Source organism: Macaca thibetana, chromosome 7 (assembly GCF_024542745.1).
Source record: "Macaca thibetana thibetana isolate TM-01 chromosome 7, ASM2454274v1, whole genome shotgun sequence".
NCBI classification, from domain to species: Eukaryota; Metazoa; Chordata; class Mammalia; order Primates; family Cercopithecidae; genus Macaca; species Macaca thibetana.
The window spans coordinates 150,210,530-150,236,197 of record NC_065584.1 but is presented as its reverse complement, the minus strand read 5'-3'; the positions used below and the strand labels follow the sequence as shown (position 1 = coordinate 150,236,197).

Genomic DNA, 25,668 nt, shown 5'->3' with positions numbered 1-25,668 from the left:
TTCCAGACCTTTTGTGTCACATATGTGGGGTATGTATAATAAATTAATCCTTAATTTTTTTTAATTTGAATTTTTTTGTATTTTCTTTTTCTTTTTTCACTTTTTATTTTAAAATCAGGGTACATGTGCAGGTTTGTTATACAGGTATGTATTGCATGATGCTGAGGTTTAGGGTATGATTGAACCCGTCTCCCAGATAGTGAGCATAGAACCCAATGGGTAGTTTATTAGCCCTTGCTTTCCTCCCTGTCTTCCCCCTTGAGTAGTCCCTAGTGTCTTTTGTTCCCATCTTTATGTCCAGGTATACCCAATGTTTAACTCTCACTTATAAGTGAGAAAATGCAGTATTTAGTTTTCTGTGTCTGCATTAGTTTACTTAGGATGATGACCTCCATCTGCATCATGTTGCTGCACAGGACATGATTTCATTCTTTTTTTATGATTGTATGGTATTCAAATAATGGAAATTTCTTTATATTCTGATATAAGCCTTTTTTCTATCTTTATCAGTTTATATAATTTTTTTACTTAATTCTTTTAATGACTGCATAATATTCCAGAAAGTACAAATGCAGAATGATGAATACAAGTTATTTTCAGTTTTTTCCATTGCTAGTAATGCTGCTTTGATTAACGCTGTGCATTTGCTGTAGATATTTGAGTGTCTCTGGAAGAATAAATAATTGTAAGTGGAACTGATGGGTCCATGAGTATGCTGACCATTTTGAAAGTGTTAAAATATTGTTCTGAAAACGCTGTGGCAGTTTTTACTCCCAGCAGCCATAGTTTATGAGAATGCTATTTCCTAGGTTCCCACACCTCACCAACATTGGTTGTTATTGGTTATTGACTTTTTAATTATTGACTATATAATACAAAATTGTTCTAATTTTAATTTGCATTTGCTTATTGTGGAGGTTAATATTTTAATATATTTATTAAATATTAAATATACTTAATATCAGTGTATTAAATACATTATTGAATGGCTAAATATTATTGTATTAAATGGATGTGCCACAATGTATTTATTATCCTCTTTTGTAAAGACCTTTAGATTCTGATTTTTTAATATGTTACAAGCAAGCTGTTATGAACATACTTATAACCAAATCTTCTATAAAACAAGTTACATTTATTTAGCTCTTCTGTGCTATACACTGTTCTAAGTAGTTCATATTCAATAATTCAGTTCCACATAACCACCCTGAATAGGTATTTTCTCCCCATTTTACAAAGAAGAAAATTTGAGAGTTAAAGAGGTGGTTACTGGTTACTTTCCCATGGTCATACCTTCAATTAGTAGTTAAAGCAAGGTTCAAATTCAGGCTGCAGAACTCCAGAACCAAACTCCTGAGCACTGTACTGCGTTAATTATTTCCTTATGGTTTGTCCTGGAATTTCTGGATCAAAGCATATATTTACTATTAAGATTTTATCCAGAAGGGTTTAACCAATTAAAATTCCTACCAATAAAGTGTGAGAATATTGTTTTGTTTTGTTTTGTTTTTCATAACTTTGTCAACAATTGGGTCTTTTTCTTCTTTTTTTCTACTGCAGCTGCTCTGAAGAAACAATTGGGTTTTTCTTTTGTTTTTTTTAGAGACAGGGTCTTGTTCTATTGCCCAGGCTGGAGTATAGTGGCCTGCTTATGGCTCATTGCAGCCTCGACCTCTTGGGCTCAAGTGATCCTCCCACCTTAGCCTCTCGAGTAGCTCGATGGATCAACTACAGGTGTGCACCACCATATCCGGCTGATTTTTAATTTTTTTGTAGAGTTGGGGTTTCCCTACATACGCCAGGCTCGTCTCAAACTCCTGAGCTCCAGCAATCCTCTTACTTCAGTCTCCCAAAGTACTGGAATTACAGACATGAGCCCCTGTGCCTGGCCAACAATTGGGTTTTTAATCACAAAATTTTAAATTTAATTTCTTTCTTTCTTTTTCTTTGTTTTTTTTTTTTTTTTTTTTTTTTTTTTTAAGAGACAGGATCTTGCTCTGTCACCCAGGTTGGAGTACAGCAGTAGCGTGATCATAGCTCTCTGTAGCCTCAAACTCTTGGGCTAACATGATTCTCCTACTTCACCCTCCCAAATAACTGGGACTACAGGCATGCACCACCATGCTCGACTAATTTTCAAATTTTTTTGTAGATACTGGGTCTTATTGTATTGCCCAGACTGATCTTGAGCTCCTGGCCTCAAGCATTCCTCCCTCTTTGGCCTCCCAGAGCACTAGGATTGCAGGCATAAGTTACTTTGCTTAGCTTTAAATCTAATTTCTTTTTATTTTATTTCATTTTTTCTCACCCTGTCTTATGGTGTGGATTTTGTTTCTTTTTTTTATTTTTGTCTAAAGTTAATTTCTTAAAGATGTTAGAGCAGATATTTACAGTGTCCTATTATAATTATGTAAATTAAGACTTTGCTAAGATCTAAAGATTTTATACACATTTCAGCATGTATTAAGTTTTTATGGAAGTTGACTTTTTAAAAATTCATGTTCCTTTTTCTGAAGTATAGGGAAGCAGACTTTTTTTTTTTTTTTTTTGAGACAGAGTATCGCTCTGTCACCCGGGCTGGAGTGCAGTGGCGCCATCTCGGCTCACAGCAACCTTCACCTCCCAGGTTCAAGCAATTCTCTTGCCTCAGCCTCCTGAGTAGCTGGGATTACAGGCACACGCCACCATGCCCGACTAATTTTTGTATTTTTAGTAGAGATGGGGTTTTGCCATGTTGGTCAGGCTGGTCTTGAACTCCTGACCTTGTGATCCGCCCACCTGAGCCTCCCAAAGTGCTGGGATTGCAGGTATGAGCCACCATGCCCGGCCAGGAAGTAGACTTTTAAAACTTTTTTTCCCTCTCTTAATATAGCAACATGAGGTACTGAGGGTTAAGATAAAGCAAAAAGAGGAAAAACTGGGGTGTATTGATATGTGGCTGGATACAGTACAAATTTTGGGACCCTGAATTTGGTTTTAACCCTCTCGATAAGATAGCAAAGGATATCTGTATTCTGTATTTCATAGTGATTAAAATCAGTGTAGATTAGTAATTCAGAGCACAGACTCTGGTTCTAGAGTGTCTGGGTCTATATCCTATCTCTGACCCTTACTGACTGTGTGACCTAGGACAAGTAACTTACCCTCTCTGTGCCTGTTTCATGATTGTAAAATGAGGATGATAATAGCATCTGGTTTAGTCCATGTTAAGCTTAAGGAAAGAGTTTTCGAAAATTACTTTGTTTTAAACCTTGGACCATAGCCTTAAATGATTTGGACTTTGATTTGATATTAGAACCTAATTACAGTATTTTAGAGCTGGATGAGAACTTAGAGTGATCATATGATCTAAAATTGCAGAAATTTATGAATAAGAATATTTAGTCCAGGTAGCTTGCTTGACTGGCTTTAAAACACATAACTAATTTTTGGCAAATGTGGTACTATCTCCTTAGTTTTTGACTCTCGTTAAGAGTTTTTTTTGTTTTGTTTTAGACAAAGTCTCACTGTGTCACCCAGGATGGAGTGCAGTGGCATGATCTCAGCTTCCTGCAACCTCAGCCTCCTGGGTTCAAGTGATCCTCCTATCCCAGCCTCCCGAGTAGCTGGGATTACAGGCGTGCACCCCCACGCCCGGCCAATTTTTGTTTTTTGTTGTTTTTTTTGTTTTTGTTTTTAGTGGAGACAGGGTTTTACCATATTGGCCAGGCTGGTCTTGAACTCCTAACCTCAAGTGATCTGCCTGCCTCAGTCTTCCAAAGTGCTGGAATTACAAGTGTGAGCCATTGCACCTGGCCGAGTCTCCTTACGGGTGTTTTTTAAATACTCTTTCCACATGGCTCTTGTTTTACAACTGTCCAAGAATGTCAGCATTTGATTTAGTGAGTTTACTTAGAAAAGTAGAATTGAGCTGGGCGCTATGACGTGTAATCCCAACACTTTGGGAGACTTGAGGCAGTTGGATCACTTGAGGTCAGGAGTTTGTGACCAGCCTGACCAGCATGCTGAAACCCTGTCTACTAAAATACAAAAATTAGCCAGGCCTCGGCGTGCATGCCTGTAATCCCAGATACTTGGGAGGCTGAGGCAGGAGAATTGCTTGAACCTGGGAGGCAGAGGTTGCAGTGAGCCGAGATCATACCACTGCACTCCAGTCTGGGTGACAGAACGAGACTCTGTCTCAAAAAAAAAAAAAGAAAAGAAAAAGAAAAAAAGTAGAACTGTTAACAAAGCAAGTGATTAAATCATGTACCTAATTCTGTGGGAAAGAGGAGGAATTTGAAAGTATGTTTTTGCTGTGGCAAACTACAATGTGGATACTTATTGGTAGAGAGTTTAAAGTAGTTTTAGAACAATGACTCCTTTTTCTTTTTCACCCTGAACCTTGTGTGTAAAAAAATTTGGAAAATGCTTTTAATTATTTTCTTTATTTCTTTTTTTTTTTTTTGAGACGGAGTTTCACTCTTGTCACCCAGGCTGGAGTGCAATGGTATGATCTCTGCACACCTCAACCTCCGCCTCCCAGGTTCAAGGGATTCTCCTGCCTCAGCCTCCTGAGTTGCTGGGATTAAGGGTGCCTGCCACCGCACGCGGCTAATTTTTGTATTTTTTTTTTTTTTTTTTTTAGTAGAGACGGGGTTTTACCATGTTGGCCAGGCCAGTCTCAAACACCAGACCTCGGGTGATCCACCCACCTCGGCCTTCCACAGTGCTGAAATTACAGGCATGAGCCACCATGCCTGGCCCCGCTCTTAATTTTAATATCCGTGGTTCTCTTTCCTACAGAGCCCCGTAACTTATGCTGTATTTTTAATTCCTTGTTTTTCATTTTAGAATATTCCCTCTGGTTTCTACTATATCCAAATGGTCATATAGTTCTCTTTTTGTTGTCACCAAAGTTATTATTGAAATTTTCTTGCTATCTTTTCAAATTGGATTTATTGGGAAGTAGAGTTGGGACTTTCCAATAGAGAACCCATTTTTATAAATTTTTTTTACCCATTTGATAAACCAAAATTTGTTTGCCTATATTCATAATATCTACTTGACTTTTACATATTCATGTGACTTAAAAAATATTTTTCCAGTAGATTAATGTGTTAAATGTTGCTTATGTTCGTTGCTGTGTTGGGATTTTATTTTTATAAATGCTTTAATATTTTTCCATCAAGAGAAAATTTCCCAAGGCTACAATCTCAACATAATTCATTAAACTATATTAAAATAAAAGATTAAGGGTTTTTGTTTTTTAGTAAGATATTTACAGATAGCCAAACATACTATTTTGTGTGTGTTGTGTGTTTTAAATAAGAGAGATATTTTAGTATTGTTCTCTTTCACTTTAGTTTGACCACATTTTGCTTATTCATCATTTGGAAGGCTGACAGATACTTAAAGTTGAAAAGCAAAGATTTGTTAGGTTTTTGAATACTCAGCAGATTGTCATTTCATGATAAAATATTTTTAAGTGATTGTATAATGCAATTTATGATATCTTCTCTGATTGTTATTCATCAGATTAAGTATGTATAAATGAGAACTTTATTAAGTGAGTGTGAACTAAATATCAGAGAAACCAAAGTTGGAAAATAATTTATATTCAGACACTTGGCTTCTTACATGAAAATACTTATGTAACTTGTCTGTATTTTCTGTAATACTGATGATTTTTCCAAAGTTTTAGTCCTGACCTTTAAGTATCTACTTGTCACCTGGCCTTTGACAGGTATATAATGCATTTTTTATTCAGAAATAACTCTAGTAAGTACAATTCTTATTTCATTCTTGAAAGGATTACACAAGAAACAAGCCAACAAAAAGGCTTCTGTACATCCAAAATAGATACAAAGTTCAGACACTAAAAGCTTATACTTTGAGTCTCTCAGAGCTACCCATTAATGTTTACTTAGTCTTATGTAAGTAAACTTTGTTATATTCAGATAATAGTTAAGAAAATATATAATATGCCAAATGGTGATACATGCTAAGGAGGAAAAAAAATGCAAGAGAGGGGTGATAGGGAGAACTAGGCAGGGTGGAGGGAGCCTTGTTATTGTATGTAAAATGGTGAAAGGAAGACTCTCTGATAAGGTCATATTTGAGTTTACTCCCCACGAGGTGAGGAAGTGTGCCACGTAAATGTATCTCTCATTACCTATACCTCAAGTGGTGACATCTCTCAAGTTTGTGTGTCCATTTCAGACCACTCACCTTAGCTCTATTTAGTTCTTCACTTGGATGTCTAATAGATGTTTCAAACTTAACATGTCTAGAACTGAACCCCTTATCTTCACCCCAAATCTGCTTTATCCACAGTCTTCTCCATCTCAATTGAGCTTCTTCCTTTCTTTTACTCAGGCATTGGCATCGTCTTTGACTCTTATACTGTACATCATATAATCAAATAGGGTATTTTTTTTTGTCTCTATTTTCAGAATATGCCCAGAATCTGACCTCTTTTCATCATTCCCACTGTTGCTACCCATATTCAAACTCTCATGATTTTTGCCTGGATTACTGATCCAAAATAATTATGAGTACTTGCTTTCTTCCTTGTCTCCTACCCCCACTTCTCAACATAGTACTCAGAGTGACCTTTTGACTGTAAATCAAATAATGCCTGTCTTCTGCTCAAAACTCTCCAGTGGCTTTCACTATCTCCAAGAGTAATGAAAGCCAAAATCCTTAAAACAGCCTAAAAGGACCCATATGATCTGGCTTCCTTATTTCCCATCAGTAGCTCATTTACTCTTCTCTACTGTCATTGCCTCTTTAGCTCTTAGGTCATGATGGGCATACTTCCGTATCAGGGCCTTTCCTCTTGACATTCCTTCTACCTAGAAACCTCTGCTCCAAGATTAGTTCATTCAGCAAATACTTTATGCAGCACCTATAATGCACCAGGCACTGTTTTAGGTATTAATGATAACAGAATATAGAACTTATCAGAGTGGATGAAAATAGATGATAATAAATTTTAAACAAATAACTTTTAAAGTATAGTATGTTAGAAAGTGGTAAGTACTGTAGTGAAAAAGAAAACCTACAGTAGCATAAAAGGGGATTGGGAGTAGTGGGAAATGACTTGCAGTTTTAAATTGAGTGGTCAGGGAAGCCCTTATTTGAAAGTAATACTGGAAGGCAGGTAGTTAATCATTCAGATATCACAGGCAAAGAATGTTTGAAATATAGGGAACAGTCTGTGCAAAGGGCCTCAAGGAGGGAGCATTCCTGGCATGTTTTGGGAACAATAAGGACAATGGTGTGTCTTAAAGCAGAATAAATTATGAGGAGAATAAAGAGATTGGAATTGGGGGTAGATGATCAGGGCCTTTAGGTGATTGTAAGGACTTTGGCTTTTATTCTGAGAGAGACTGAGATTTTGAACAGAACAGTGACATGCTCTGACATTTGATTTAAAAAGATCACTCATTTATGTAGTGATAGACTGTGGCGGGAAGCAAAGGTGGAAGGAGGAAGACCGTTTGGGAGATTATTGCAATCCAGGGTAGTAGGGGTAGAGTTGTACAAATCACATTAAATAGTAATAATAAAAATTTTTATTATATACTTTTAATTATCAGTGACATTACACTTCTTCATTTGCATGGATTGTGTAAAGAATATGTTTCATAAAACTATTTTACCCTTATTTTAAAACTTTTAAATAAATTATGTATATAGTTATTTATAATACTTACTGAACTACTATGTGTGAGCCTGTGGGAATATAGTGGTGAAGAAAACAAAATCCCTACCCTCATTGAGCATATATTCAAGTCAAAAGACATTAACAAGCAAATGTAGCATGTAATGATAAATAAGAATAAAAAGAGGCTGGGCATGGTGGCTCACACCTGTAATCCCAACACTTTGGGAAGCCGAAGTGGACGGATTACCCGAGATCAGGAGTTCGAGACCAGCCTGGCCAACACGATGGCCAACATGGTGAAACCCTGTCTCTACTAAAAATACAAAAATTAGCTGGGCATGGTGGTGCACTCCTGTAATCCTAGCTACTCCTGGAGGCTGAGGCAGGAGAATAACTTGAACCAGGGAGACGGATGTAGCAGTGAGCCGAGATTGCACCACTGCGATCCATCTCAAAAAAAAAAAAAAAAAAATCAGCCAGTCATGGTGGCACGTGCCTGTAATCCCAGCTACTTGGGAGGCTGAGGCATGAGAATCACTTGAATCCAGGAGGTGGAGGTTGCAGTGAGCCAAGATCGCACCACTGTACTCCAGCCTGAGTGACAGCGCGAGACTCCGTTAAAAAAAAAAATTGGAAGTTAAGTTATTCTTTTAAGGAGTGGTGATTAAAGTCTGATTTGGAAATGAATTTTGGAGAAAGTAGGAAATAAGGAAGTGGATTTAACAAATTACAACTCTTGAGGCATAAAGGGTTGCAGAAAAACCTAGCAATATCTGAAACAGATTGTGGAGTCGAAGGTATGCACTTGAGTTGATATTTCGTAGTTTATCATTTATACCCACAGTTTGGACTTAGAATAAAATCTAAATGGTTGTGGCTTAGCTTTGTTTAAAAGAGTCAAGTTTTCTTCATGTTATTGCTGTTGCAAGGGAAAAAAAAGTTACAATTTACTTCTGAAAGAAAAGTGGACAGTGATCCCAATAAAATGTTGACAAAACAGCCAACTGAAAATAGCTAGCAGAGAGAAATTTGTTACTACATCTTAGATAATGCATACTAGAGAGCTCAAAGATTCCTTTTTATCAAGTTCCTACCTTTTAAAAATTAAATATGTCTTTTTTTTTAAATCCAGTGGGGATCAGCGGTATACTTGTGTTATAAAAAATCAGTGGCAAAGACGAACACTATATCTTACAAAGCTGGTAAGTGTAATTTTTCATGGAATACTTCATATATCTGTGTATTACAGGGCCCAGAAAGGTTAAAGAAAAGAAAAAAACCTGCCTAGGATGTGTTAGGATCAGAACTGGGACTACAATCCGTATCTTTTGATTCTCATTTTTGTCTTCACTCATATGTTTATTGGATGCTTGATGAAAGATTAATTTTAAAATAAAGCGGGCTTTTATTTTAAGCCTTGGGTTTAAATAAATAATAAGGATATCTCAATTATCTTTAAGTTTTTAAATCAGCAGAAATATGGGAAAATGTATTTTAATTTTAGATTAATATTTCTTTAATACTTAAATTTAGTAAGAGCTGTAGTTCACATGAAATCATGTTTCATAATAATGAAAAATATTACAAACCAATTTGAAGTTTTATAATGCATAGTCAAAATGTCCAATTTTCAGAGACCCCAAAATATCAAACATAGTGATCTTATTTACAAGAGAACAGATTCAGCCTTTTAAAAATTGCTTTTATGCAGGGCATGGTGGCATGTGCCTGTAGTTCCAGCTTTTTGGGAGGCTGAGGCAGGAGGATTGCTTGAGCCCAAGAGTTCAAGACCAGCCTGGGCAACATAGACCCCATCTTTAAAAATATATACATATATACATATACATGTGTATACATGCTTGTGTTTAGAGTTCTAGACTCAAGTTTCTCTTTTACATTTGATTTTTTTTTTTTTTTTTTTTTTTTGAGACAGGGTCTCATTCGGTTGCCTAGGCTGGAGTACAGTGGCATGATTGTAGCTCACTGCAACCTCAGACTGTTGGGCTCAAGGTATCCACTTGCCTCAGTCTCCCTAGTACCTTGGACTATAGGCGTATCCCAGCATGCCTGGCTAATTTTTTAAATTTTTGTAGAGACAGGATCTTGCTTATGTTGCCCAGGTTGGTCTTAAACTCCTCTGTTTAAGCGCTCCTCTTGCCTCGGCCTCCCAAAATGATGGGATTACGGGTGAGGGCCACCATACCCGGCCTTTGATATTTTTGGATCTACAATTTATCACCTTTTTTTATTTTTATTTTTTTGAGACAAGGTTTTGTTCTGTTGCATAGTCTAGAGTGCAGTGGTGCGATCATAGCTCACTGCAACCTTGAACTCCTGGGCTCAAGCAGTCCTCCCACATCAGCCTCCCAGCCTCCCAAGTTGCTGAGACTACTGAGAGTACATGGTGGCATGTGCCGCCATGCCTCGCTAATTTTTTTTTTTTTTTTTTTTAGTAGAGATGGAGTCTTGCTGTGTTGCCCAGGTTGCTCTTGAACTCCTTGGCTCAAGTGATCCTTCCACTTCAGCCTCCCAAAGTGCTGAGATTACAGGCGTGAGCCACTGTACTAAGTCTCACTCTGTTGCCCTAGGCCTAATTTGTAGATATCCTCAAGAAGATTATGAGTCATTCTCACTACCAGAATCCGTTCCTCTATTTTGTTTACCAATGGATGCAACCATTGAAAGGCTGGAGTGCAATGGCATGATCTTGGCTCACTGCAACCTCTGCCTCCCTAGTTCAAGCAATTCTGCTGCCTCATCCCAAGTAGCTGGGACTACAGGCACATGCCGCCATGCCTGGCTAATTTTTTGTATTTTAGTAGAGATAGGGTTTCACCGTGTTACCCAGGCTGGTCTCAAACTCCTGAGTTCAGGCAATCTGCCCGCCTCAGCCTCCCAAAGTACTAGGATTACAGGTGTGAGCCACTGTGCCCAGCCAGCCTTCATCACTATTTCTATACTTACTTTATGACTTTATTACCTCATGACCTGAGAGAGTAGTACAGAGTTAACTATAGATTCTCATGGGACCTACTTGCTGGCTAGCATGTAATTAAATGATTTTAGAACTGCCTTGGACCTTAGTTTATCTACTTCATCTCATTTTATAGATGAGAAAACCATACTCCTGTAGTATGTCGTTTGTCCAAAGTCACAGAGATATTAGTGGCAGAAGCAACAACCACTTACATTCCCCCAGTTTATCTTTTTGTCTTTGTAGCTGTCTAGTGATAATATCTACTTGACTTTAAGGGCTTTATGGCCAGGGAACCTATTTTTTGTTTCTAGTTCCACAAAATGAGGTACAAGGTTCTTCCTGGAATGTATTCAGTGGAAGATGCCTGGACCATTTTCCTAATGTGAAATCATAGGCAACTTAAAACTCTATCTTCATATGATCTGGTGTTATTTAGAAGCTGAGCTTGAGTTGGTACTATTGCTAAGACATTGTAAATATGTGACTCTTCTATTTTTATGAGTAATTTTCCTGTATTTGTGCTAGAAGTTAATATATACTCCTATGGGATATGAATTTTAATGTGTAAAAGCACCCCTGAGGGAAAGTTATTGAGAGCTGATGAAGTAGATAGATGAAAATAAACCATATTGAAAATTTCAAAAACTTAGTATGCTTTCTAAGGTAGTGTGGCCACAAACTGAATTTTTAGGAGTATGTTTGTGCATTTCTGTAGGATATCTTTTTCTTGTTAGCTTTAACATAGCCTTTATGGATGAAGCTTGATAAATATTAAGCAGTTAGTTAATAGTTATAATGTTCAAGGATTAAAATCTCTATGAATCCTACCAAAGTATTCACTGTCATTACATACATGTCATGCTTTGGCATTCCAAATGTGTGAAATAACAAAGCATTTTATCATCATTGAACTAATAAGTACCTAAATTCAAGAGATGATGACTTAATATTTATTGTTGTTTTTATAGGCCTAATTTGTAGATATCCTCAAGAAGATTATGAGTCATTCTCACTACCAGAATCCGTTCCTCTATTTTGTTTACCAATGGGTGCAACCATTGAATGTTGGCCATCAAATAGCAAATACCCTCTCCCTGTATTTTCTACATTTGTTTTAACTGGAGCCTCAGCTGAAAAGGTATGTGTTTGACAATTTGTATCTGCAAATTTCTTGTACATTTTCAAGTTTTCTATAATGCAAAGAATAGTAGGGGAAAAACTGATTAAATTGAATGCATTATGCATACTTTTCCACTTGATTAAAATAACTGTATCCAGGGACAGGAAAAGAGAATTTTTATTCAGTCCCATCCACCTAAATGCTTTTTTGTGATTGTAGTGAAACATTTTTTCATCATCAAATGACGATCCTTCATTGGTTCACTTTCTGTGATAAAGAAGCTTTGAAAGTAACATTATTAAATATATAATGCAGTTTAGAATTATAGACATGATAGTTGGCAGGGACCTTAGAAATTATCAAGTCTAACGTCCTCATTTTATGGATAGGAAAATTGATGTCCCGAGAAATTCAATGAATTGCCCAACGCTGGAATTTGTATTTCCTTATCTAAATTTTCATCTCACTTTCTACCAAATAATTAATTTTCAATCATTTTCTTCTAGAGAATATTGATAAAATTGCTTCCACTCTTTATAAAACAAATAAATTTAATCAAAATAACCTTTTCTTTCAATAGTAAGGAGACATGAGAATAGCACTATATAATTCTTAGATACATCAAGAAAGCAGGAGGGGTGTCTCTTCATCACTGTGTTCCTAATACCTGGCCTCTCACCTGGCTCATAGCAAGCATTTATTAAATATTTAACTGATGATGTCATTTGGATATATGATACAAAGTATACAAAGTATATTTACTGGATATATTACTTGTTTTGCAGGTTTATGGTGCTGCTATTCAGTTTTATGAACCATACTCTGAGGAGAATCTCACAGAAAAACAGAGACTTCTTTTGGGTTTAACATCAGCAGATGGGAAGTCTGATAGTTCCAAAACAATTCATACTAACAAATGCATCTGTCTTCTTTCTCACTGGCCTTTTTTTGATGCATTCAGGAAGTTTCTGACTTTTCTGTATCGTTATTCCATCTCTGGGCCTCATGTCCTTCCAATTGAGAAGTAAGTTAAGTGTTCTTGGTTTAACATTTGACAGATCTTTCCATTATGTGGAAAATTTGTGTTGGCAACTGGGTAAATTTTGTATGGATACTAGATTTCTCAAGAGTTATTTGAAAAAAATGGTTTATTTCAGTCAGGTAATATTTCTCCATTGTGTGTTTGTGGTCTTGTTATTTAAAATAATTTTGTCTCCAATGAGATGAAATTAATGTTTCTTTTTTTAATGCTCTTGTAAAGTTTAGAGATCCTAATCTGGACAAATGCTGAAAATTTTTTACTAATTTTTAAATTCTTGTTTTACATATACTTTAAATTGATTATGAACCTTTAAAAATGTTTCTTACTGGGGCTGGGTGCAATAGCTCATACCCATAATCTCAGCACTTTGGGAAGCCAAGGCAGGCAGATTGCTTGAGTCCAGTAGTTTAAGACCAGCCTGAGCAACATGGCAAAACCCTGTCTCTACAAAACTACAGAAATTAGTTGGACATGGCCCATGCCTGTAGTCCCAGCTGCTTGGGAGGCCAAGGCATGAGAATCACTTGAACCTGGGAAACGGAGATTGCAGTAAGCCATGATCATGCCACTGCACTCCAGCCTGGGTGACAGAGGGAGACTCTGTCTCAAAAAAAAAAAAAAAATTCCTTACCATATTTACATATAATGAATGTAAAGGAAAAATTAGATGAATGCATTTTTTTTCTTTGGCAATATACCCAGTAATGGAATCGCCAGGTCTATTTATTTTAAAGATAACAAACCCATTACATGTTAATATAAATGTCTTTTTTGAAAAATAACTTTTCCAAAACTAAAAAAACTTTAGTGAGCAGAAGGGCATTGTTTTACATTTTTGCAAATCTCTAATGTCTAGCTTAATTGAACATAGCCGGGCTTCCATATATGGTTCTGCATTCAATCTGTTGCAGTAGTTGTTTTGGTTGAAATATACAAAGAAAGCCTGGCCTCCCACAGATATGTAGATAGAAAACGGAGGGATTTTGAATAATATTTTCAGAAAGTTTTAGATATTCTTTTTTTTTGACGCTGCACCAAGCTTGACAAATGTTGGTTTCTTACAAGTTATTTGCAATCTAAAACTGTAGTAGTGAACTTTGTCAGTTACATTAAAATCTATTGGTCTGGCCAGGTGTGGTGGCTCACACCTGTAATCCCAACACTCTGGAAGGCTGAGACAGGAGGTCAGGAGTTCAAGACCAGCCTGGCCAACATGGTGAAACCCTGTCTCTACTAAAAAAAAAGAAATACAAAAACCAACAGTGGTTGCTGGTGCCTGTAGTCCCATCTACTCTGGAGGCTGAGGCAAGGAGAATTGCTTAAACCCGGGAGGCAGAGGTTGCAGTGAGCCAAGATCATGCCACTGCACTCCAGCCTGGGCGACAGAGCGAAACTCTGTCTCCAAAAAAAAAAAAAAAAAAAAAATCTGTCAGTCTGTTTGACTCTTTGGGGGAACTTCCAGTTATGCATTATTTTGTAGCATTGTGCATTGGTCATTTGGAAAATGCTGATTTGCCAAGTTAAGCACATCTTCCAAATGTAGACACATGTTATTATTAATATTAAAAAATCACATTTGTTAATATCACCACCTATCTTAGAAAAGTTTTTGAGCATTAGGAAGCTTTCAGGCTCATGGTGCAGAATTCTAATTTCCACTTGAAAGTTTGTATTTAATTATTGGCAAATACTGCCAGTAGCTGGGATTACAGGCGTGTGCCACCACACCTGTCTAATTTTGTATTTTTGGTAGAGATGGGGTTTTGCCATGTTGCTCAGGCTGGTCTCGAACTTCTGACCTCAGGTGAAACACCTGCCTTGGCCTCCCAGAGTGCTGGGATTACAGGTGTGAGCCACCGCACCTGGCCTGTCAGTCATCTTTCAAACAAAAATTGCACTCTGTGGGAGAAAACCAGCAAGTTCACTCACAACTTAGTTGTACAAGTGCATTTCCAAAATCAAGACAACCATTGTACTTCTGTATACAACAGAAGTTCTTTATGTGTAGTTTCCCTTTCATCATACAGAATTTTAAAAATGTACACTACAGCCAAAACTTAATACAATTAGTAATATTTACTGCTAATGTTGACACTCTTACTGCAAGTGTATAGTAGTAAAGAATATAGCAACTACTAGTACATTTTGGTGCCACTGCCTTGATTCATAGTAAGTCACCAGCAGTTTTACCCACAATGCTCTTGCACTGTCAGTGCAAATGTCAACATTGTGCAAAAAGCAAATGACATCATATAATTTTTTGTTTGCTTGTTTTTTTCTTTTTCTTTTTGTTTTTTGACACAGAGTCTTGTTCTGTCACCTAGGCTGGAGTACAGTGATGTGATCTCAGCTCACTGCAACCTCTGCCTGTTGGGCTCAAGTGATTCTCATGCCTCAGTCTCCTGAGTAGCTGGAATTACAGACATGCGCCACCACATCTGGCTAATTTTTGTATTTTTGGTAGAGACAGGGTTTTACCACGTTGGCCAGGCTAGTCTCAAACTCCTGACCTCAAGTGATCTGCCCACCTTGACCTCCCAAAGTGCTGAGATTACAGGTGTGAACCATCGCGCCTTGCCTGTTTTTGTTTATGAAGCAGCGTCTCACTCTGTTGCCCAGGCTGGAGAGCAGTGGCATGATCATGGCTCACTGCAGCCCGGACTTCCTGGGCTCAAGCCATCCTCCCACCTCAGCGCCTCCAAGTAGCTGGGACTACAGGCGCATGCCACCATGCCTGGCTCATTTTTGTATTTTTTGTAGAGACAGTGTTTCACCACGTTGCCTAGGCTGGTCTTAAACTCCTAGGCTCAATCAGTTCACCCGCCTCAGCCCCTCAAAGTGCTGGGATTACCACACTTGGCCAACATCATATTGTTATTATAAAAATAGTTGTGACCTTGCAGATCTTCCCTGAATGGATCTTGAATATCTTTAGGGGTTTGTGGATCACACTTTGTTTTCTGCTGTTCTAACTACTTCATAATTCAAGCAGATGTATATGCTGTGGTATTCATTCCCCGCTTAATGTTTGTTTAGATTATGAGTACTTTAATGGTAGACATTGGTGGCTTTATGCCTTTTATACATATCCTATCATGTCTGTTGGTGTGTTTTTATATAGTAAACAGGCAAAACATATTTGTAAATTAATAAATTTCTAGTATTGTCTATCTAGTTGAAATTTTCTTTGTTCTGAAACCAAGATGATTTTGAAATAATGTTTTAAAAAAAAATACAAACATTCAGACTGGAACAAAAATTTAAAAAATAATTCAGAAATAAAATAGCTTATTCTCCCCCAGGAAAGATTTTTCACTGTGGTCGCTTTTTTTCTGTTCCATAGTGTTAAAAACAAAATCCATAGATCTAGCTTTTTATCTGTCTTATTCTGGGGGAAAAAACCCTACAAAATCATTAATATAATTTTTAATGTATTGTTAATAGAAAGAATACTGTTCATTTTTTAGAAGCTATTAAATGGTTTCATTTTTTTCTGGAGCACTTTAAGTGTTTGTTGTATATAAAATATGAGCAATTCACTAAAAAGCATATTGTAAATGTAAGAATTTACTTTTTGGGTAATTTCCACATCACTGATATATCACATATTATCTAGATAAAAGTTAAACAGACTTTTAAGACAGTGATAACAAATGTTGTTGAAGTGAATACCTATTAATGTGAAAAGTCACTGGGTTTAAGCAGAAGCAACTTTAATGGGATGAATGATTTTTGATTGTTCACTTGTTTTCATAGTATTGGGGATTTCAAAATAATAGGTACACAGGGTTTTGACTTAACTTGGACTTGTGGAGACATGTTGACCTTTATATCATATGGCATTCACTTTGGAATCACTTACATTTTTGTTTGTTTTCAAGGCATATTTCTCATTTTATGCATAAAGTTCCTTTTCCATCTCCTCAGAGACCACGGATTTTAGTTCAGGTGAGGTTTTTATGTTTTTGATTGGGGGACCTATGAGTTGTTATTGGCTCTGTCAAAATGTAACATAAGAATAACAATTTTGAATGAGGAAAAAAACCTAATGAGATTTAGAGAGAACCAGATACTATTCCCCATTGTAGTTTGGGCCCTTAATGTTTTATTGACTCCTCCCAGACATCTCCTGCTTTTCTTAGAGAAAGCGTTCAAGAATTAAAGAAGTGGGTTGAAGTAGACATTTTGAATACACAGAAAGGAACTTTTTTCCCCTAAATTTGTTGTAGGTATTTGAAAGTTTGTGCCTTTGGCAATCATATAATAAGTTAAATGTATTAGAATAGATATAAGGAAAAGTTATGTTTGCATAAATTTCAAAACATAGATAAGAGTAATTACATTATTATATTGATACAGATAAAATATCTAAAAAATATTATTTTGAACTTTATATTCAGTCTGAATATCCACATGTCATTTCTGTCTTGTTTCCTGGTATTTAGTGTAAGAAAATACATAGCACATTCAGTTTAAATAACACACAAAAGATTGTTTTATGGTGGAAGTTAACAAACTTTTTTGGTTATTGGTCATACAGTAAATATTTTAGTCTTTACTGATCATCTGATCTCTGTCACAACTATTCAGCTCTGCTGTTACAGCACAAGAGCAGCTAGGTAATATGTAAAGAATGAGCATGCCTATATTTCAGTAAAACTTTATTTACAAAAACAGGCAATCTATGGATTTGCCATGTAGGCCATAGGTTTTTTGACCCTGGTATTTTGGTATTAAATGAATAATTTAGTCTTTCAGTGTGAATTTGTTAAAATGGCATCAGGGAAACCATTGAGGACAAAAGAAAAGAGGATTCACAGTAAGAAGAGTTAGTAGTTGGAAGGGGTCGGGAGCTGTTTTTTAAGATCTTAGTGAGTGATATAAATTGTTCTGATACTGGTAAATGGATATAGTGAAACTTCATGGGCATAATCATTATTCTAATATTTTTAACAGAAAGTGATGTTTTAAAGTTCATCTTTATGTTTCAAATTCTTTATTTTAAATCTTCTTCCAGTTATCACCACATGATAATCTAATTCTCAGTCAGCCTGTGTCTTCACCTCTTCCACTAAGGCAAGTAAAACCTCATTTCTATTTATTTTTCTCTCAATCTAGCATAATATTCAAATATTTTCTTTTTCCTAGCTAAAATTTCAAATGTTGATGGGAATACTTCTCACTGAACTACTACTACTATAAATTTCTTTTACTTAATGTTTGGGTTGCAGTTATTAATGAAAGAAAGGAAATTTTTATAATAGTGTTTTGTATTTTGTGTATCTATTATCATCAAGTACCTACTATTGTGTAAGTGTGTGTGTGGGGTGTATTTATATATGTAGATGATGAGAACAATTAATTTGAACTTTAACCTCTGAAGAACATTCAAATGCAATTAATTTTTTCTTTTTAAAATGCAATTAATTTCCAAAAGAAAAAAAAGTGGTTCTAATTACTAAATTGTAGAATAGGACAATGTATTTTCTTACCTTAAAAGTTCAGAGAAATTATTAAGTATGTTTTCTCTACAGTATCCTTTCTTGAAAGTTGATTAGCTGTGTAATTTTTTCATCAGAGAAATGGTTACAGTTTGATTAAGTTGTACAGCAGATACCTAAGGGAGAGCAGCTGCCATCTTTGACATTAATTTTGTAAGAATTGCAGATTATTTCATCGCTAGCTCTCAGCGCAGAGTGACAAATGTTTTAACCTTTGTTTGAGCTGAAAATAAACTAGAAACAATGACTGAGACTATGTATGTTACTCTAAATTACGTAAAGGACTTTTTTAGGTAACAGCTTTATTGAGTTATAATTCACATATCATATAATTCACCCAATTAAAGTGTATGATTCAATAGTTATATTCACAGAGTTCTGCAGCTATCACTGTAATAAATTTTAGAACATTTTCATCACCCTAGAAGGAAACTCTTTACCCTTCAGCAGTTAACTTCCTTAATTCCTCCCATCTCTAACATACACATACCCCTCTCCAGCCCTAGTCAACCACTAATCTACATTCCGTTGCTGTAGATCTGTCTATACTGGACATTTCATATAAATGGAATCATACAATATGTAGTCTGGCTTCTTTGACTTAATGTTTTCAAGGTCTGTCTATGTTGCCTCATGCATCAGTACTTTTTATTGCTGAATAATATTTCATTGTATGGATATATGTTTTATTTATCTGTTTATCAGTTGATAGACATTTGGGATAGTTCCACATTTTGGCTACTATGAACTTACCCCAATTTTTTTGTGGACATATGTTTTCGTTTCACCAAGAGGCTTTTGTTACTAGTTTTGCTTTATTTAAAAGATTATTCCAGTGAAACTAGTTGTTTAGCATTATATAAACAAAATACTTGCTGGCTTACTGAACTATTTACTTTGTCAGTTCGGTATTTTGTTACTATATAGAAGGCCTAAGTTTATTGTTTTCATTATTAACTTGTTTTGTATGTGTATCTCATTATTTTGTACCTCTTGATTTCCTATTACTATTATCATTACAGTAGTAAAGATTATTCATAAAATTAAGTTTTAATGTGTATTTACCTTAAGGGAAGTGAGCCTGTAAGTCATATGGTTTTTCTGATAATTACAGTGGAAGATAGACCATGTCCAAAAAACTTCCATTTAAGGATTTGCTTTCAATCAAAGCATCCCTTTTATAAATTGCATTCTTTATTTGGACATTATGTACATGACAAATCTTTTTACATGAAATGAAGCAGATGACTTTTCGTTTTCCATATTGAATACAGTACAGAAGAATGATTTTGGAATCTCCCAGAACTGCACTGTTTTCATAGTGTGTTTGTGATGCAGTGTTTTCCCTGCATCATAGCAGCAATCATGTTTAATGGTGAATATATAATACAAATTGTACCCTAATCAACATATATAATACAAATCCTACTCTAATCAACTACTTTTGCCCATTGTTTTAGATAATGAGGTGTTTGGATCATTATTTTATAATTATATATTTTTGTTTGGATTGACAGTGGTGGCAAGTTTTCAACACTACTCCAGAATTTAGGCCCTGAAAATGCTGTGACACTACTGGTGTTTGCAGTAACAGAACATAAAATTCTTATCCATTCCCTACGGCCATCCGTGCTTACTAGTGTGACAGAAGCATTAGTTTCTGTGAGTATCACAGTTTCTTATTGGCAGTCAATTTAGTTTAAATTTAGTTTATTTATATAACTTAAAGCCATTTTAATGCTTAACTAAAATTCAGAGAGTAATGAATTTGTGTTTTTTGAAAGCAGTTTTGATTTCCTGACCATTAACTATAGTTACAATTATTTAATTCATTATCAGGCATTAGACTTTAGGTAATACTTAAAAGACAGTTTTTTGTGTGTGCTGATAAATTATGCTTAAGTGTCAAAAAGGTAAATGCTCTCCTATCTTTTGTTTATCCAAGATGATTTTCCCTTTCCACTGGCCATGCCCGTATGTTCCTCTCTGCCCACTGGCTTTAGCAGATGTCTTGAGTGCACCATGTCCATTCATAGTAGGGATTGATTCAAGATACTTTGATCTCTATGATCCTCCACCAGATGTCAGTTGTGTTGACGTAGATACCAACACTATTTCTCAGTAAGTACATTTTAGTGATTCTACATCTATATTTTACAACTTTGTAGCATATGTATGTAACTGTATATTTTATGATTGTTAACGAGGATTCTTTTAAGATATATTGTATTCCTTGTTATGTGGGGTAATCACCATCTTTGAATCAGACTTTATTATGCATCAATGGAGTAGATTTAGAGTATTAAAGGTTTTATTGGAAAGACTATACATTTTATCCTCAGGCTTTCAATATTTAAGAAACATTTTAATGTTAGGCTTGCTTAGAAATTTAGCCAAAGGGAGCTGGGCGCAGTGGCTCACGCCTGTACTCCTAGCACTTTGGGAGGCCGAGGTGATCAGATCACCTGAGGTCAGGAGTTCAAGACCAGCCTGACCAACAAAGAGAAACCCCATCTCTACTAAAAATACAAAATTAGCTGAGCGTGATGGCGCATGCCTGTAATCCCAGCTACTTGGGAGGCTGAGGCAGGAGAATTGCTTGAACCCGGGAGGCAGAGGTTGTGGTGAGCTGAGATCATACCACTGCACTCCAGCCTGGGCAACAACAGTGAAACTCCGTCTCACAAAAAAATAAAAAAAAGAAAGAAAAAGAAAAAGAAATTTAGCCAAAGGGAAATTGAGGTTAGAAATACAAAAAGTTTATTTCCCTTTAATGATATGAGTATAGGTGAAATCACAAATTGAATTAAAACACCATTCTTTAATATTTCAATCCTATTACTAGTCTTTTATAATACTATTAGAATACTTACATATAGGCTGGGCATGGTGGCTGACGCCTGTAATCCCAGCACTTTGGGAAGCCAAGGCGGGCGGATCACTTGAGGTCAGGAGTTCGAGACCAGCCTGGCCAACATGGTGAAACCATGTCTCTACTAAAAATACAAAAATTAGCTGGACATGGTGGCAGGTGCCTGTATTCCCAGCTACTCGGGAGACTGAGGCAGGAGAATCGCTTGAACCCGGGAGGCGGAGGTTGCAGTGAGCTGAGATTGCACCACTGCACTCTGGCCTGGGCGACAGAGGGAGACTCCGTCTCAAAAAAAAAAAAAAAAAAAAAACATAGTAAAATAAATGCTGTAACATTTTAAAATAACTGTAAAATTATACATAATTTCATTATCTTTACACCCTAGGGATGCAAGGATTTTATGTTTTCATCTCTTTGCATTGAAATTATATGTAAGTTATAGCTATTGGAACTATTTTTAAAGCCTTTTTATAATTCTGCATTGTTTTGTGTCCCTTATTTTCCATACTTAATCTATTCAGGGAAGAGGAAATTGATGCACTGTCCACATTGAACCCACAGGACATGCTTATAATAACTATGATTTAGTCTAATAAAGCCCCAAAGCTGGTACAGCTTTTACACTTAAATATGTAAATGTGAAGTAGGTTTTTCTCCTTTTTTTTAAAGAAATGGGGTCTCACTCTGTCAATCAGGCTGGAGTGCAGTAGCATGATCATAGCTCACTGCCAAATTTCTGGGATCAAGCAATCCTCTTGCCTCAGCCTCCCAAGTAGCTAGGACTACAGGTGTGTACCACCAGGCCTGGCCACATTTTTTTTTTTTTTTTTTGAGACAGAGTCTTGCTTTGTCACCCAGGCTTGAGTGCAGTGGTACAATCTCGGCTCACTGCAAGCTCTGCCTCCTGGGTTCACACCATTCTCCTGCCTCAGCCTCCCAAGTAGCTGGGACTACAGGCATCCGCCACCACGCCTGGCTAATTTTTTTGTATTTTTAGTAGAGACAGGGTTTCACCATGTTAGCAAGGATGGTCTTGATCTCCTGACCTTGTGATCCACCTGCCTCAGCCTCCCAACGTGCTGGGATTATAGGTGTGAGCTACCGTGCCCGGCCATACCTGGCTAATTTTTTTTTTTAATTTTTTTGTAGAGAAGGGGTCTTGCAGTGTTGTCCCAGCTGGTTTGGAACTCCTGACCTCAGGGTATCCTCCTCCCTTGGCCTCTCAAAGCATTGGGATTACAGGCATGAGCCACCACACCCAGTTTTTCTCCATTTTTAAATAAGAGCTTTTTATCTTAAAGCTTTTTTTTGAAAAAAATTTTATTTTTTATTTTTTTGAGATGATGTCTCATTCTGTCACCCAGGCTCAAGTGCAGTGGCGTGATTTCAGCTCACTGCAACCTCTTCCTCCCAGGTTCAAGTGATTCTTCTGCCTCAGCCTCTCAAGTAGCTGGGACTACAGGTGCACGCCACCTGGCTAATTTTTGTATTCTTAGGAGAGATGGGTTTTCACTGTGTTGGCCAGGCTGGTCTCAAACTCCTGGCCTCAGGTGATCTGCCTGCCTCAGCCTCCCGAAGGGTTGAGACAGCCTAAAGCTTTTCGATTTAATTATGAAACCTTAGATTAGTTATCAGTCTTGTCATATGTCAAAACCTCAAGTGCCTAAACCATTAGAAAAGTTTAGCAGAAAATGAATATTCTCTTATAAAGCATGCATACTGTCAAAAAGTTTTTATTCATGGAAAGCCTAACCAAGAAAATATGAAATATATTTTATGCATAAAAGCCCTTTTACATATGGCATCAATAGATTCAATGGTTCTTTACCATCAACATTTCATTCTTTACCAGAACTGTTTAATACTTTCAAATATTAAAGTAATATAACTTTTCCTTGCCAGTTTAATGTTACGTGATATAATATTTTTTAATTGAAATTAACAGTGGTAAGAGTGTATACTGTTTTTATTATGGTAATAAGTTGTATTTCCCCCCTTATAATGTGTCTTAATTTGTTAAAAGAATTTTCTCATCTGAGTGTGATGACTCATACCTGTAATCTCCACACTTTGGGAGGCTGAGGCAGGAGGATCACTTGAGGCCAGAGGAGACCCCATTTATACAAAAAATTTAAAAATTAGAAGAATTTTGTCTTCCTACTTACTCTTTCTTTCTTTCTTTCTTTCTTTCTTTCCTTTCTTTCAGGTTGCTGAGGTCTGAACTCTTTTCTTTCTGCTTTGATCACTAATGAGTTAAAGAATCAGAGAAACATGAGTTGTTTGTGCTCATGAATTCTTGACATTATCACCCTCCAAACGGGTGGAGGACTAGACTAGCAAACTGACAGCTTTCTACTTTCCTTCAATTAGAATTTCTGAAGCCCCAGCCTGAAATTTGAAAGAAAAACAAATCCCAAGTGTGGAATTTTTGGTTTCTTTTTCCCTTCCCTGTCTGTCTTAAGTATATATAATACAGACTATGTTTTAAATATTAAGAAATTTCTGAAGAAAGGGAAAGAAATTAATATATATGTACTAAGTGTAAAGCTACATATGTAGCCTAAGTTATCTCATGTGATTCTCCATACTTTGTGAGGTAGTTCTTTTTTTTTTTTGGAAGCAGAGTCTCGCTCTGTCACCCAGGCTGGAGTGCAGTGGCGCAATCTTGGCTCACTGCAAGCTCCGCCTCCCAGGTTTATGCCATTCTCCTGCCTTAGCCTCTCAAGTAGCTGGGACCACAGGCGCCCACCACCATGCCCAGCTAATTTTTTGTATTTTTTAGTAGAGATGGGGTTTCACCGTGTTAGCCAGGGTGGTCTCGATCTCCTGACCTCGTGATCCGCCCGCCTCAGCCTCCCAAAATGCTGGGATTACAGGCGTGAGCCACTGTGCCCAGCAGAGGTAGTTCTTGTTAACTCTTCTGACAAATGGGGAAACCAAAGCTTAGATTTTTAAGCGGCTTACCAAAGGGCACATAGCTTATACTGTCACAACTGGGTTTTAAAGCCATTACTGTTTGACTCCAAAACTAATGCTTTCTGCCACTAATTATTGGGTAACTATGTAATATGTGTATGTCATAAAATAATATAGTAATCTTGTAAGTGGAAGTCATCGTGAGTATACATTTACTCATAAGATGATCTTTCTTATAAGAAGATGATCATAGACCAAACTCAAGTACTTCAAAAATTTCCCTTACGGCTGGGCACAGTGGCTCATGCTTGTCATCCCAGCACTTTGGGAGGCCGAAGCAGGCAGATCATGAGGTCAGGAGATCGAGACCACCCTGGCTAACCAGTGAAACCCCATCTCTACTAAAAATACAAAACATTAGCGGGGGGCGGTGGCGGGTGCCTGTAGTCCCAGCTACTCGGGAGGCTGAGGCAGGAGAATGGCATGAACCCCGGAGGTAGAACTTGTAGTAGGCCGAGATCGCGCCACTGCACTCCAGCTTGGGCAACAGAGCAAGACTCTATCTCAAAAAAAAAAAAAATGCCCTTACCCAGCCAAGTTTTAGAGCGAAGATATCAAGAACAAGAGGCGGAAATTATGGCAATAACAGTAATTAGATGTGATCAGATGATACCAAGATGTTGTTCATTCATTTACGCCACAAACATATCCTGAGTGCCCTTTTTTGCTAGGCACTGGGAGTAAAATGGCAAACCACGTATTCTCCTTTCTTTTAAGACACTCGTAATTAAGTCTAGCAAGACAGGCACTATGCAGTGAATGGTAAGACACAGTGGGAAAACTGTGTTTACTGAGTTTCATCAAGAAAATAATTTGAGAAGTGTTTCTACATTGCGTTCTTACTATAACAGAGGATCCTGTTGGTCACATTGTAAATGTAATCACACCTTCACAGCAGGACATCTGCAGTTTGACTCTGCCCTATCTTTATTTTTATTCTCATTTGTAGAAAGATAGAGGGGACAAATTCTAAGACAGTCATTTTTGTTTAGCTTAATCTTTCTTATCCCACTCTTTTTGTTTACTTTTCAAAGTGATATTTGCCCTTTTTTGTTCTGTAGGAAATTTAGGGAATATAAAAAGTTCAGCAAGTTCCACTACACACCTGTGTTATGTTGTTCTGTGGTGGTTAGAATATGAGTGTTTTACTTTTTCTTTTTCTATACATTGTTCAAGTTTTCTAAAATGAGTATTCATTGCTTTTGAAATAAAAAAACTGATTCAATAAAAAGTAGAGTCATCTGGGCACAGTGCCTCTTGCCTGTAATCCTAACACTTTGAGAGGCAGAGGCCAGGAGGATTTCTTAAGGTGTGGAGTTCAAGACCAGCCTGGGCAACAAAGCAAGACCTCATCTCTACAAAATAAAAACTAGCAGGCTGTAGGGGTGCGCACCTGTAGTCTCAGCTGCTTGGGAGGCTGAGGCAGGAGGACCACTTGAGCCTGGGACTGCAGTGAGCCGTGATCATGCCACTGCACTCCACCCTTGGTGACAGAATGAGACGTTGTCTTTTCTTTTTTTTTTTAAGTG

General features: G+C 36.8%; 1 protein-coding gene across 14 annotated transcripts in view; it reads left to right on the top strand.

The window, feature by feature from the left end:
- Positions 1–25,668, top strand: part of DENND4A (DENN domain containing 4A) — a 132,207-nt gene that overhangs the window by 42,070 nt on the left and 64,469 nt on the right. For all 14 annotated transcript variants that reach the window (XM_050795911.1, XM_050795910.1, XM_050795909.1 and 11 more), the window contains 7 exons: positions 8,784–8,853; positions 11,597–11,766; positions 12,534–12,772; positions 16,672–16,738; positions 17,808–17,866; positions 19,809–19,953; positions 20,237–20,412. In XM_050795911.1, the coding sequence (XP_050651868.1) occupies positions 8,784–8,853; positions 11,597–11,766; positions 12,534–12,772; positions 16,672–16,738; positions 17,808–17,866; positions 19,809–19,953; positions 20,237–20,412 (926 nt within the window). The remainder of the gene's footprint in view (positions 1–8,783; positions 8,854–11,596; positions 11,767–12,533; positions 12,773–16,671; positions 16,739–17,807; positions 17,867–19,808; positions 19,954–20,236; positions 20,413–25,668) is intronic.